Source organism: Otolemur garnettii, unplaced genomic scaffold, assembly GCF_000181295.1.
Source record: "Otolemur garnettii isolate 467f Iridium unplaced genomic scaffold, OtoGar3 scaffold00014, whole genome shotgun sequence".
In the NCBI taxonomy this organism is placed as follows: domain Eukaryota; kingdom Metazoa; phylum Chordata; class Mammalia; order Primates; family Galagidae; genus Otolemur; species Otolemur garnettii.
In genome coordinates, this window is record NW_003852409.1 from 15,849,938 (window position 1) to 15,865,704 (window position 15,767).

General features: G+C 40.4%; 1 protein-coding gene across 1 annotated transcript in view; it reads left to right on the forward strand.

The window, feature by feature from the left end:
• The window catches only part of HSDL2 (hydroxysteroid dehydrogenase like 2), a 51,228-nt gene that overhangs the window by 29,350 nt on the left and 6,111 nt on the right, over positions 1 to 15,767 (forward strand). Inside the window, exons 5-6 of the mRNA XM_012802295.1 lie at positions 4,903 to 5,058; positions 10,640 to 10,768. Coding sequence (XP_012657749.1) covers positions 4,903 to 5,058; positions 10,640 to 10,768 — 285 coding nt within the window. The remainder of the gene's footprint in view (positions 1 to 4,902; positions 5,059 to 10,639; positions 10,769 to 15,767) is intronic.

Sequence of the window (15,767 nt, forward strand, 5' to 3'; positions counted from 1 at the left end):
GGTCCGGGCTGGGGATTCGAACCTGCCACCTTACGTGTACGTGGCTGGCGCCTTAGCCGGTTGAGCTATAGGCGCCGAGCCAGGGCTAAAGTTTTTGCCACAATCTCCTTGGCACCTCAGACGCAGGTGCTATATCTTGATTAATATACACATTACCCGAAGTAGTCACTCACTAGTGAGGGAGTGGTTCCAGTGCTTATTATATGACAAACCTAGTTCTCCCTGGTTAACCACTGAAACCTAATACATTGTCTTCCTATGGAAACATGAAGGAGGCCTGTGTCTTTGCTGCCCTTGTTTTGGCAGCCTCTGCGTGGTCCAGTTCCGGTGAGTTCAGCACTATCCTTAACCTTTTTGTTGGCTATATAATAATAGATAACAAAGGGATAGTTAGACAAAGGAGAAAATCTGGAGGAAGTATTACCCAGTGCAGAAAATTGCAAGCTCTGGAGTCAGACTACCTAGATGTAATCTCAAATTGTGTTTATTTTATTAAGTAAATCGAAATTTTTTCTGACACAAAGCAAGTTAAACATTTAAAAAGGGAAACTAATATTTGTAGATTTTGTATTTGGTCACCATCATGAGGTTTTTTTGTTGTTTTAAAGACTTCTAATAGTTTGTGATCGAGAAACGGTAAACTCATTGAAAGCATAAGCTTTGGAGTAAACAAATCTGAGTTCAAATTCTGTGTTTGCCACTTATATCTATAACTTGGGCAAATCACTTCAGCTCTCTGAAACAGCTTTCTCATCTCTTAACTTCCTTTTCTGAGTATTGTGAGGAGTAGTGTGATAGTACATCATATTGGGCATTTGATACAGTAAGCTCCCTAATTGGTTACTGTCATTTATCATTCATTATCTTGAATTTTCTAAGTGGCCAAACTTCTTCTCTGCGTGTAATAATAATAATGTCTTTCTAGGATTATTTCTGACATGTTTCAGTATATTAACTGGAACTTTCAGGAGGTTCATTGAAAGACAGCCTTTTTAAAATAATCAAAGAAGACTTTTAAAGAAGTTAGATTGATATCTAGATTTCTTAGTGTAATATTATATTTTGAATTTGGTAAATTAGGTAACTTTGTTTTTCTATGCTGTTTTCTTTGAAGGACTGAAATATCTCACCTTTGAAAGTTTGAAATATCTCACCCTGTTAGGGTCTTTTCTGAAGTTATTTCTTTGAAAACTTTATTTTCTCAGTCAATTATAGGCTTTTTAAAAATAAAGAACTGTGCACAGTGGCTCATGCCGGTAATCCCAGCACTTTGGGAGGACAAGCCAGGAGGATCACTTGAATCCAGGAGTTTGAGACCAGCCTGGGTAACAAAGCAAGACCCTGTCTCTACAAAAAAAAATTTAAAAATTAGCTAAGTATGGTAGCAAATCCCTGTACTCCTAGCCACTCAGGAGGCTGAGGTAGGAGGATCCCCTGAGTATAAGAGTTCAGGGGTGAGCTGTGACCTGAGTTCACAGGTTCAAGTCCAGATTTTAATTTTATTTCATTTTTAATCCTACTGCTTTTTCTTTTCTGATTCATTATTTTTTTTAATTTATTGTTGGGGATTCTTTGAGGGCACAAGAAACCAGGTTTCACTGATTGCATTTGTTAGGTAAAGTCCCTCTTACAATCGTATGTTGAGATATAATTTACATATACCAAAAATTCAAGGCCAGTTGCAGTGGCTCATGCCTGTAATCCTAGCACTCTGGGAGGCCGAGATGGGTGGATAGCCTGAGCTTACAGGTTCGAGGCCAGCCTAAGCCAGAGCAAGACCTAGTCTCTAAAAATAGCTGGGCATTGTGGTGGGCACCTATAGCCAGCTACATAGGAGGCTGAGGCGAGAGAATCACTTGAGCCCAGGAGTTTGAGGTTGTTGTGAGCTATGACACCACGACGTTCTACTGAGGACGACAAAGTAAGACTCTGTCTCAAAAAAAAAAATTCACCATTTTAAAGTGTATAAGGTAGTGATTTTTAGTACATTTACAGAATTTTGTGACCATCTGATTCATTTTTTGCTTTAGCTTTATTATATCTTCTCTTTACTGCTTTCTTTCTTTTTCTTTTTTTTTTTTTTGAGACAGAGTCTTACTCCATTGCCCAGGCTAGATTGCCATGGCATCAACCTAGCTTACAACAACCTCATACCCCTGGGTTCAAGTGATTCTCCTGCTTCAGCCTCCTGAGCAGCTGGGACTATAGGTACCTACCACGACACTGAGCTAATTTTTCTATTTTTAGTAGATTCTTGCTCAGGCTGGTCTTGAACTCCTGAGCTCAAGTGATCCTCCTGCTTTGGCCTTCCAGAGTGCTAGGATTATAGGCGTGAGCCCTGCACCAGCCTCTTTTCTGCTTTCTCTGAAGCTGTAAGCTTTTGTTCCTCACTTTCATACCAAGGATGGCGAGTTCACACCTGGCCCCGGCCAAACTGCAACAGAAAAATAGCTGGAAAAGAAAACAGTGACAGCTCGGCGCCTGTGGCTCAAGCGGCTAAGGCGCCAGCCACATACACCTAAGGTGGTAGGTTTGAATCCCCAGCCCGGGCCCGCCAAACAACAGTGATGGCTGCAACCAAAAAATGGCCGAGCGTTGTGGTGGGTGCCTGTAGTCCCAGCTACTTGGGAGGCTGAGGCAGGACACTTGCTTGAGCCCAGGAGTTGGAGGTTGCTGTGAGCTGTGATGCCATGGCACTCTACCCAGGGGGACAGCTTGAGGCTCCGTCTCAAAAAAAAAAAAAAGGAAAACAGTGACTAATTCTCACATAAATTGGATTTAATTTTGAACAAAGTACATTAAATATTAATTTTTAATTCAACTTGTTAATATGTTGTTTAGGATATTGCATCCTCATTTATAAGTGAAATATGTTTGTAATTTCCCCCTTATAATAAAATATTTTCTCCAATTTTAATATCAGCTGTATGCAGATTAAGTAGAATGATTTTGAAGTATTTCTTCTTTTTCTGTTGTCTATAAGATTTGGCATGATCTGTTTTTTGAAATTTTCTTTTACTTTTATTTATAAATATTAGTTGTCTATTTTTTGAGACTTGGGGGAAAAAAAAGTAAGAAGTTAACTGATGACTCCATACTGAACCTCAGAGTCAAAGCATTCTATAATAGACATAGTCATATTTGACAATGTAAATGTTACTTTCTTTGCATCATTATTATTGTTTAATATTTCAAAGCAGCAATCATCTGATTTCTTTTCTAAATGTATTTATCTTTGTTCTTTACAAGATTTTTGTTTCTAGTCCTTAAACATTGCTATTATTATTAAATTTTAAGCCTTTTTAATTTTGTGAAGGCAAAAAGTGGAAACCTAATAAATACATGTATATGTAAAAAATAAATAAATGTTTCTTTAAAAAGGTGAAAAAAAAATAGCCGGGCATTGTGGCCCGCACCTATTGTCCAGCTACTTGGAAGGCTAAAGCAAGAGAATCACCTAAGCCCAAGAGCTGCAGGTGGCTGTGAGCTGTGATGCCACAGCTCTCTACTGAGGGTGACAAAGTGAGAGACTGTCTCTAAAAAAGAAAAAAAGAAATGTTGCAGACAACCTTCATTCCACTGGCCTAGCATTTCCAGACAAGGAGGCTTTGTGAGACTAGTAGTTTGACCTCCCTTTTCAGCCAGTGGGCGGGACCAACCTGAATAAGTGAGATGCGGAGAAGAAACCGAGCCTGTAGAGTTCAGACCTTTTTGCACATTCACTGTTTTGAGGCAGGCTGTCCTCAGTTTTAACATGAATGCTAAAACAAATGCTCTACACACAGAGCATTTCTAACTCTTGATGGGAGGATACAGGTTCAATGTTTGGGTGAAGGGATGAAGCGAACAAGTTTAATTTTGAGGTAAAGTGATGAGGAAGTTCATGTGGATATTGATTCAAGCTACAATCTCCAACTTAGCTCGAATGCATTCCACAGTTGATAATTATCTTCTTTTTTTTTTTTTTTTTTTGAGACTGAGCCTCACTTTGTTGCCCCTAATTGAGTGCTGTGGTGTCATAGCTCACAGCAACCTCAGACTCTTAGGCTCAAGTGATTCTCTTGCCTCAGCCTCCCGAGTAGCTGGGACTACAGGCACCCACCACAATGTCTGGCTATTTTTAGAGGCAGGGTCTTACTCTTGCTCAGGTTGGTCTTGAACCTGTGAGCTCAGGCAATCTACTGTACCTGGCCTTATCTTTATCCTTTTTGGTTGCAGTGGTCCTTCTTTCTCATTTGGTTTTAGAACTTAGAGGGGCTGGTAAAGGAGTCATTAAATATCACCTTTAAAACTCCATTGATTTTGTTTAAGTCTTTTTATTAAAAACATTTTATAGTTTAATAGTGTTTTTTTAAACCTAATCTAAGAGTCAGCCTTTTATTTGGAGAGTACAAAGCATTTGCATTTACAATCATAATGGATGTTATATGTTATAACTGTGCGGCTGTTATCCCATCAGTTTGATACATGCTTTTAGGTGCATTTACTTAATGCCTTTAAAGTACTGTTAGTCTGGCTCAGCGCCTATAGCTCAACCGGCTAAGGCACCAGCCACGTACACCTAAGGTGGCGGGTTCGAATCCCCAGCCCGGACTCGCCAAACAACAATGATGGCTGTAACCAAAAAATAGCTGGGTGTTGTGGCAGGCGCCTGTGGTCCCAGCTACTTGGGAGGCTGAGGCAGGAGACTCGCTTGAGCCCAGGAGTTGGAGGTTGCTGGGAGCTGTAATGCCAGGGCACTCTGCCCAGGGGGACAGCTTGAGGCTCTGTCTCAAAAAAATAAATAAATAAATAAAGTACTGTTAGTCTAACTGGTAAGAAGTCTAGCCTGCTAAATAATTAATTCTCTGTGACCTACACTGCCAAAGCTTTAAGTCCATTTACACAAATAATATTTTACAGGTGGTATTCCAGAAGTCAAAGAAGAAAAGCCGCAGCCACAGCTGCAACCAAAAGCACATGCTGGAGCTGTGGAAGAAACATTTAAAATTGTTAAAGACTCTCTCAGTGATGACGTTGTTAAAGCCACTCAAGCAATCTATCTGTTTGAACTCTCGGGTAAGGATCATATCTGGTAGTCTGGGCTTTTTTTTTTTTTTTCTGTTGTGGCAGTGTCATTGTTGTCTGAGCTGGCCAGGGCCAGGTTTGAACCCTCCAACCTTGGTGTATATGGCTGGCGCACTACCCACTGAGCTGTGGGCACCGCCTGGTAGTCTGGGCTTTTATGAAACAAAGTAAGATATTTCCTTTGGAAGAAAATCAGCCTCCACAAGTGATCACCTGGGAATTGGCTTTATCCAGGACCCTTATTCTTGAATGTAGATGTTCAAGAATAACAAATAACTGTGGATTTGTATTTTAAAATTTAGTACACGTGAGACGTGTAAAGTCCAATTTTATTACAAATATTTCCAGTGTTTATCAATTCCTTGGCATATTTAGTTGTGAGACAGTCCAACTTAAAAGGGTATATGGAAGATGACAGGTAGTATAATGCAGTAATTTGTCAACCATGGGTACCTTGCCATTTTTATTTTATGAGACTAGTCTGAACATAGTCAGCTTTTTAATAACCTCTTAAAATGTTTATTCTTATATGAAAATAACATTTGTTAATAATACTTTAAGAACTAGCTGCTACGCTAGGCACAGTGGCTAACATCTATAATCCCAATACTTTGGGAGGCTGAAGCAGGAGGATCACTTGAGGCCAGGAGTTCAAGACCAGCCTGGGCAACACAGCGAGACCCTATTCCTACAAAAATAATTTTAAGATATTAGCTGGACATAGTTGGCACACATTTGTAATGCTGTCTACTTTGGAGGCTAAAGTGGGAGGATTACTGATTGCTTGAGCCCAGAAGTTTGAGATAAGCCTGGGCAACATAATAAGACCTCCAATTCTTTGTTTTTTCTTTTCATGAGACAGAGTCTTACTTTGTCACCCTAGAGAGAGTTCCATGACGGCATCATAACTCACAGCAACCTTAATCTCTTGGGCTCAGGCAGTCCTCTTGCTTCAGCTTCCTGCGTAACTGGGACTACAGGTGCCCACCCCACCTCTGGCTAGTTTTTTTTATTTTTAGTAGAGACAGGTCTCGCTCTTACTCAGGCTGGTCTCAAACTCCTGAGTTTAAGGGATCTACCTACATTGGCCTCCCAGAGTGCAGGGATCACAGGCATTAGCCACCACTGTTTTGTCTTAAGCCATTTTTCCTTCCTGTTTTTACTTCCTTGTTACCCTTAGAATCCATGACCCATTGCTTTAATCACTGTCTTGCCTGTGTTTAAGCTTGCTAGACTCTTTGGGCTTATGTCATCACCTATCAAAACCTACTCCTGGGTGAATCAGACTATCTGGTGGCCCAACAGTTTCATCCAGGCTGCTAAGTTTTGGGGGAAGAAAAGAGGAAAAAACTCACACCATCTGGTGGACCTATACCCATGGAAATTCACCGTTGCCCCTTTTCAAGTGGGGTCCAAGCAGCACCTTAGAACTTCTGTATGTTTGTGGTCCACTTACTGCCATGTTTTCCGGTTACTATTTTGTTTTAAACTTTTTCAGTGTTCCTAAGGTGTCCCTCTGTCCCTTCACTCCTTTCCTGCCTGTGCTAGCAGATAATCTCACTTCTGTTTGATAGAGGTAATCGAAACCTACAGACAGAAATCGCTTCAGTTTCCTGCCATTAGATATGAAATCAGTCATTATAGGCACCACCCTCTCTTCCTTCCCTCCCAGTAGCATGGAGCTCAGTTCTGGATCAGGGCCCAAGTTCTGTCTGCACTGAGTACTGACTCAGTAGGTCCAAAGTGTAGAATCCGATTGAGTAGGTCAAGAGTAGAGATTCTGCATTTTGGACAGGTGATGACAGTATTGCACTCCACAGATAGATCACACTGGAAGGAAAGTTCTAGACCCCGTTTCCCTGGACCTTCTTGGGAGCTCTGTGCTGTTAATTGTGGCTTCTTATCCACCTGTTCATCCTGCATCCTCTCTCTCAATGTTATTTTCATGTTCTCAAGTCTTTTCTGTCTTTACAACAGAACCGAACAACAGTAACAAACTACGTTCCTCCTCCTTTCCTCCTTTCAGACCCAAATTTCTTTTCATCTACAACTCACTCTCCTGAATAGACTCTACTTGAGTGTCATTGTTCTCCATTCAGCTGAATTGCTGTCGCCAGGGTCCTCGGTGACCTCTGTGTCACTATTGGGCCCTTGTCATTCCTCCCTGTGTGACCAGTCTGCAGCATTTGATGCCGTTGACTAGTTCTTCCTTTTGGAAGTGCCCCTTTCCTTGGTCCTCCCTAGGAGCCTCTTTGCTTTCCTTCTCTGCCTGTGTTCATACCTTATCTGTCCCCTCTGCTGGATGCTTCTCCTCTGTTCGTCCCATAAATGATGTTTTTCAGGTCACCGTCTTAGCACTTTTGACCCTCTGCAGACTTTCTCCAGGAAACCCCAGCCATTCACGTGGCTTCAGTGACTGTGTGAATTGACTAACTGTGTGTCTGTTTCTCGCTCAGCCAGATTGCATTTGACATTTTTCTTTGACTGTCACAAAGATGACACAATCTGAAAATGTCCAAAACAACTTGCCATTCCCAACACCTACTTTTGCCACCACCCATTAAATTTGCTGTTTTTTGGTAGTCATCTCTGAGATTAAAAAAAAAAAAAGGAAAACACAAAACACCTGTATTTACCAGATTCTCAAAATAAAAACTAGCAAATCATTCCTGTGTACCTTCACCCCGTTTTCTTCATACTCAGCTACCTAGTCTATGGTTCTGCCTTAAAATGCTTTGTCAAATGTGCCCATTTTTCTCTATCCCACTGGCACCACCCTGATCCAGGCACACATGGTCATGCTTACCAGCACCATCTTTATTGGCCTTCTTTTTTTTTTGAGACAGAGCCTCAAACCGTCACCCTGGGTAGAGTGCTGTAGCATCACAGCTCACAGCAACCTCCAACTCCTGGGCTCAAGTGAATCTCCTGCCTCAGCCTCCCAAGTAGCTGGGACCACAGGCGCCTGCCACAACGCCTGGCTATTTTTTTGCTTTTGGTTGCAGCCATCATTGTTGTTTGGCAGGCCCAGGCTGGATTTGAACCTGCCACCTTAGGTGTATGTGGCTGGCACCTTAGCCACTTGAGCCACAGGCACTGAGCCCTTTATTGGCCTTCTGCATCCTCTCGATTCCACCACAGTATGTTATCTATACTGCATGAAAATGATCTATTTAAAATGTGCAAATCATGCTGGGCACGGTGGTGCACTCCTTCAGTCCCCACTACTTGGGAGGCTAAGGCAAGAGGATCGCTGGAGCCCAGGAATTGGAGACTTGCCTGGGCAATGTGGTGAGACTTAGTCTCAAAAAAATAACATAATAAAAATAAGCAAACCTCAATTCCTCATTCTCCTTCCATAGCATATCCTGTGAGACGATGTCAGTGAATCCTTTGCATGGCTCACTGTGCTTTGTACCTAGACTGCCTCCCACACTCACCTGATGCCACTCTCTAACCCCTTTCTGTCTTCCAGTTCTGCTGTGTGTTTTTTCAGTTCTTGACACATGCTACATTCTTGATTCTGGCTTTTTTGCACATCCTATTTCCAGTTTCCTTCTGCTCTGTCCATCTAGCTCAATGTTGGTTTTTTTTTTTTTTTTTTTTTTTTTTTGAGACAGAGCCTCATACTGTTGCCCTGGGTAGAGCACTGTGGCATCACAGCTCACAGCAACCTCAAACTCCTGGGCTTAAGCGATCTCTTGCCTCAGCCTCCCAAGTAGCTGGGACTACAGGCGCCTGCCACAGTGCCTGGCTATTTGGGGGTTGTAGTTGTCATTGTTGTTTGGCAGGCCTGGACTGGATTCGAACCTGCCAGCTCTGGTGTATATGGCTGGTGCCTTAGCCACTTGAGCTATAGGTGCCAAGTCTAGCTCAATGTTTTTCAACATTTTTTATCTCATATCACATTTGAACCTATAGTTAAACTTCCATAACATACAAATTATGTTGATAAAAAAAAAAAAAAAGAATTCGCTTGGCACCTATAAGTCAGCAGTTAGGGCACCAGCCACATACCCCAAGAGCTGGCAGGTTTGAACCCAGCCCAGGCATGCCAAACAACAATGACAGCTACAACTAAAAAATAGCCGAGTATTGTGGCAAACGCCTGTAGTCTCAGCTACTTGGTAGGCTGAGGCAAGATAATTGCTTAGCCAAAGAGTTTGAGGTTGCTGTGAGCTGTGACACCACAGCACTCTACCCAGGGCAACATAATGAGACTCTGTCTCAAAAAAAAAAAAAAAAAGAATTTAAAAAAAGAATATATTTAATGTGCTTTGAACTTCTTTCAAAAATAATTTAATTAATGATCTTTAAAAATTTTTGTAGCACACCTAAGATCGTCTCACGGCACACCAGAGTGCTGTGGAACACTGGTTGAAAATCATTGATCTAGGCAGCACCTGTAGGTCAATGTGTGGGGCTGCAGCCACATACACCAAGGCTGGTGGATTCAAACCCGGCCCAGGCCTGCTAAAACAACCATGGCAATTGCAACAACAATGTAAAAATAGTCGGGCGTTCTGGCAAGCATCTATAGTCCCAGACTACTTGGGAGGCTGACACAAGAGAATCACTTAAGCCCAAGAGTTTGAGGTTGCTGTGAGCTCTGACTCCATAGCACTCTACCCAGGGTGACAGCTTGAGACTCATGTCTTAAAAAAAAAAAAAAAAAATCATTGATATAGCTAATTCTTACTTAACTTTCAAATCTCAGCTTCAGTTGGGCTTTCCTGACTCTTTTTTTCTTAATTTAGATTTTTATTGTGGTAAACAATATAGAACATAAAATTTGTCCTTTTAACTATTTCTAACCATACAACTCAGTAACTAAGTGCATTCACATTGTTGTGCAGCCAACACCACCATGCATTTGCACAACTTTTTCATCATCCCAGTAAAACTCTGTACCCATTAAACACTAACTCCCTATTCCTTCCTCCTCCAGACCCTAGTAACCACTGTCTCCTTTCTATCTTTGTGAACTGCACCACCTGATCCTTTATTAATATGCTCCCATGTCACCCTCTACTTCCTCTATTAGGAGAACCATGCTTTTCTTGTTTATTGAAGAGTTGTTAGAGCCTATGTCCAGAGTACCCGGAATATAAGTGCTTAATACATATTTGCTGAATTTGATTGATAGTAGTCTGGGGATTTTAACCTGGGAAAGAGCATTTTGTAAGATTATTTTAATTGGTCTGGGGAGGGTGGCTCATGCCTATAATCCTAGCACTCTGGGAGGCTACAGCAGGTGGATTAAGCTCAGGAATTTGAGACCAGCCTGAGCAAGCCAGAGACCCTGTCTCCACTAAAAATGGAAAAACTAGCCCAGTGTTGTGTTGGGCACCTGTAGTCCCAGCTACTTGGGAGGCTGAGGCAGGAGGATCACTTGGGCCCAAGAGTTTGAGGTTGTTGTCAGTTATGACACCACCGAACTTTACCCTGGCTGACAGAGTGAGACTCTGTCTCAAAAAAAAAAAAAAAAAAAGATTATCCTAATTGTAGTAATTATTAAATTTAAGCACAAGGCTTCTTTGGCATTTATTTCTCTACGTTTATCTCCATATAGGTGAAGATGGTGGCATATGGTTTCTTGATCTGAAAAGCAAGGGTGGGAAAGTCGGATATGGAGAGCCTTCTGATCGGGCCGATGTGGTGATGAGCATGTCTACAGAAGATTTTGTGAAAATGTTTTCAGGTGGGTTTTTAATTTTTTAGTTTACATATTGTTCAAGGAAAATTTAACCCCGACATTGTATTTTATCCCTTTCCAGGTAATCAAGACTTGTAAATGTTTTCAGCGGTGGAATCTTAGCAGCTATTTATGTTGAGGAACACTTAGTTTAGGGAAACCCATTCTTCCTGTTGACTGTACTAACCCTTCTACCTGTCTACCAAATGGGGAATAGACCAGAATTTCCTCTTTGCATGACTGAGAAGCTAATATAATGTTGGGAATAGAGAGATAATTCAAAGGGACTCCTATATTAGGAGGACTTCTCTATATTAGCTGGACTAAGAAGATATCATGTTTCTATTAATGCCATGGTTATGGGAGGCACTGAATCTAATACCGACTTAGGCTATTGAGAGTAAGGTCATGCTTCCGTCTTGGCAGCTGTTGTATTAGGAAACAGATACCCGCCCTCTGCCGTGGCCCAGTGACCCTGCTTTCTGTAGAGTCCTTGACTTAGAGAACCTTTTTGCATGATTTTCTATTCTGCCCATTTACCTCTAAATGTGCCAGAAAATTTTTAAGGGGACTTTTCTCTATTTTCTAGTCTCAGAACGCTAGTCCAGATGATAACACAAAATCTAAAAATTTAAAAGCAGCACTTTCAGACTAAAGCATTAGAACATTCTGCTCTAGAGAGTTTTTCATATAATGAATTATAAATGTCCTTCACACTTTGTTCTGTTTTAATCTTTAGAGACAGGATCACAGAATATTCTGTGCCCTCTACATCTCGTTTTCTAGTTCTAATCCAGGATGCTAATTGCCTACATTCTATCTGAGCCAGTCTGTGTAGGATGTACTAACCATCAAGGTTTCTTTAAATGTTCCCCCTTTGGTAATATTGTTAATGATTTATCATAGAAAAATTACTTAAGAAAAAAGAAAAAAAATTTTTTTACCACTTCACTGAAAAATGTCCATCAATTGATTTGGTTTGGCATCATATGTATGTCTATTTGTGTGTGTGAGTGAATATACGTAAATATACATGTGTACTTATAAAAACAGGATCATAACATTATTCCTCTTTGCCTCCTCTTTCAATTAATGCATTATAAGATCTTTCGATATTAATGAATAGTTCTCTCTTTAAGGATTTTTATTATTAATATTTTAATTTTAATAGTTAAAATTGTAAATAGTTAATTTTAATAGTTAAAATGTTATTAATATTTTAATTTTTAATAGTTAAAATTTTAATAGTTAATTTTTAAAATAGTTAAAAATCCCTCTTTAAGGATTTTTATTATTATTAATAGTTTATTCTTTGCTTCATGTTTCAACAACTATTTCTCCATACAGTTTAAACACGGTGCTTTGGACACAATAAATGCTCAATAAGTGTTTGATAAATCTGAATCTTATATATATTTTTAAACTTAAAGACTGTTTAAAATAGGCTCGGCGCTTGTAGCTCGCTCAATGAGTAGGGCGCCAGCCACATACACCAAGGCTGGCAGTTTGAGCCTGGCCCAGGCCTGCTAAACAACAATGACAACTCCAGTCAAAAAATAGCCGGGCATTGTGGCAGACACTTGTAGTCCCAGCTACTTGGGAGGCTGAGGCAAGAGAATCACTTAAGCCCAAGAGTTTGAGGTTGCTGTGAGCTGTGACACCACGGCACTCTACCGAGGGTGACAAAGTGAGACTCTGTCTCAAAAATAAATAAATAAATAAAAATGTATTGCCAACTTCTAAACAGAAATAGCAATAATTATATATAAAATTTATTGTATGGTTGCTATTGGTTAAGTAGTACTCCCAATAGTTCTTTCAGATAAAATATTTTCTCCATTTTATAGCAGTAGAGTCTGAGGCTGATGAATTAAATAATAAATTCATGATCAGATAGTGAATAAATGGAGTTAGGATTTGACTCCAACCTAACTCCAAAGTTCATGCCCTTAATTATTATACTATTCTGCCCTACAAAGGTGAAAATTTAAAAATCTTTCTTTAATTCGCATTTTACTTATGTAGCATAAACTTTATATCTTTCTGTGACTGTCCTCTGGTATTGACTGGAGAGGTCAGCCCGCTGGATGAATGATTTTTTTTAAACCTAAGTTGTGTTATGAGGTGTATTTTACAGCTGTGGTTCAGATTGGGAGCGAGTGAGTTTGCTTCTACTTCTTATGTCCTTTCATTCTTCCTATTCATCCCATCTGCTTTCCTTTAAATGGGCACAATTTAGACCTTTCAGGGGTCCTCAAACCTTTTAAACAGGGGGCCACTTCACTCTCCCTCAGACCATTGGAGGGCCAGACTGCAGGCCCCGGGACTAGTCGGCTGCTAAGCAGGACAGGTAGCGGCGGCAAAAACACCCGGCGGGCCGGATACATGTCCTAGGTGGGCTGCATGTGGCCCACTGGCCGTAGTTTGAGGATGCCTGCTCCCTTTTATGAAACCAGAGCTATTGCCAGACTAATTTATATGGTCGTTATAAATATAAAAACTTAAAGCAGCTGGTAACCCAAAATAACCAAAATCTCTCCTTTTGGCCAGTACAGGCCAGTGTTGCCTTTTAAGAGATATTATCTATGTATTACTTTTCAAAGTTGAATTGAAGTTTATTATTACTGGTCAAGTGTACCTAGACAGGTTACCCATATCCATTTCACCTACAATTCATACACTTTTGAGGAATGATGGATTTTACTTCTAACAAGATTTCTTAAAATGTGTATACATTTTTTTGGCACCGTCAGTATATGTATGTATATATAATAGTCGTTTTAATATATATATGGATATATATGTATATAATAGCTTTTTTTAAGTCTTTGAGACAGAATTTTGTTAAGGTATTATTTATATATGATAACATTCGCCATCACAAGTACGTGATTTTTAGTAAATTTTTTTTCTTTTTTCTTTTTTTGGCCAGGGCTGGGTTTGAACCCACCACCTCTGGTATATGGGGCCAGCGCCCTACTCCTTAAGCCACAGGTGCCACCCATGATTTTTAGTAAATTTATAACTGCATAGCTCTCATTACAATTCAGTTCAAGAACATTTTCATCACACAAAAATATTCTCTCATTATTAGCCAGGCACAGTGGCTCACGCCTGTAATCCTAGCACTCTAGGAGGCTGAGGCGGGTGGATTGCTTAAGCTCAGGAGCAAGACAGAGACCCTGTCTCTATTAAAAATGGAAAAACTAGCCAGGTATCTTGGCAGGCACCTGTAGTCCCAGCTGTTCAGGAGACTGAAGCAGGAAGATCTCTTGAGCCCAGAGTCTGAGGGTGCTGTGAGCTATGATAGTAGAGTGACTACTAGGTTGCCGTGAGCCTTCTACCCAGGGCAACGGAGTAAGACTCTGTCTAAAAAAAAAAAACTTTCTCTCAAGTCTCTTTATAGTCAATCATCTTTATACCCCTGACTCTCCTGCCAGCCAAACACTAATGTGCTTTCTTTCTCTATAAATTTTCTGTTTCTGGACATTTCTTCTAAATGGAATCAAACAGTATATAGCCGTTTGCATCTGGCCTCTCCCACTTAACATGAGCCTTTTGAGATACATCCATCTGTATATTGCAGCTGGTCTTCGTCGTTCAGTTCCTTTTTACTGCTGAAGTAAAAGAGGATTCTTTTGTCTGGATAGACCACATAATGTTTATGTACTCACCAGCTGATAGACATCCAGATTGTTAAAGGTTTTTTTTTGTTGTTGTTTTTTGTTTTTTTTTTTTGAGACAGAGTGTCACTATGTCACCCTGTTTAGAGTGCTGTGGTGTCACAACTCATAGCAACCTCAAACTCTTGGGCTTAAGCGATTCTCTTGCCTCAGCCTCCCAAGTAGCTGGTACTACAGGTGCCTGCCATAAAGCCCAGCTATTTTTGTCATTGTTGTTTAGCTAGCCCAGGCTGGCCTCAAACCTGCCAGCCTCGCCAGCCTTGGTGTATGTGGCTGGGGCCCCACTCACTGAGCTATGGGCACCAAGCCAGGATTGTTAAAGTTTTTGACTGTTATGACTATTGCTTCAATGAACACTCTGATACATGTATTTGTGTGGGTATATGTTTTCATAGACTCCTAAGACAAGGAGAGTCCTAAGAGTGGAATTGCTGGGTCATATGCTAAATTGATATTTAAATTTTAAAGAAACTACCAAACTGTTTGCTAAAGTGGCTGCACCATTTTTATATTCCCATTTGCAATGTGTTAGAGTTCAATTTTCTTTATATTCTCACTAATACTTTTTATTTTTTTTATAATAGCTATTCTAGTGAATATATAAAGGTATCTCATTGTGGTTTTAATTTGCAGTTCCTTAATGATTAATGATGTTAGATATCTTTTCCTGTGTTTGATAGCTTTTTCTTTTTTCTTCTTTTTTTGAGACAGGGTCTTGCTCTGTTACCTGGGCTAGAGTACAGTGGTGTCCATCATAGCTCACTGCAACCTAGACTTAGTCTCAAGCTATTCACTTCCCTCAGCCTCCCACATAGCTGGGACTACAGGTGTGTGTCACCATGCCTGGCTAATTTTTCTCTATTTTATAGAAACTGGGTCATGCTTTTGCTCACTCTGGTCTCTAACTCCTGACCTCAAGCAATCTTCCTGCCTTGGCCTCTCAAAGTGATAGAATAATAAGCATGAGCCAGAGCGCTTGCCTTGATAACTATTTATATTTGGTAAACTGCCTATTCAAAGCCTTTGCTCACTTTATATTGAGTTGTCTTTTGTAATTGAGTTATAAGAAATTGAGATTAGATTAGATCTTTTAATTATTGAGTTGTAAGATTCTTTATAAATTCAGGGTGCAGATTGTTTATCATACATGCGATTTGCAAATATTTTTTCCTTGGCTGGGTGTGGTGGCTCACACTTGTAATCCTAGCACTCTGGGAGGCTGAGGTGGGTGGATTGCTTGAGCTCATGGGTTCAAGACCAGCCTGAGCTAGAGCAAGACCCCATCTCTACTAAAAATACAAAAAACTGAGGCAAGAGGGTTG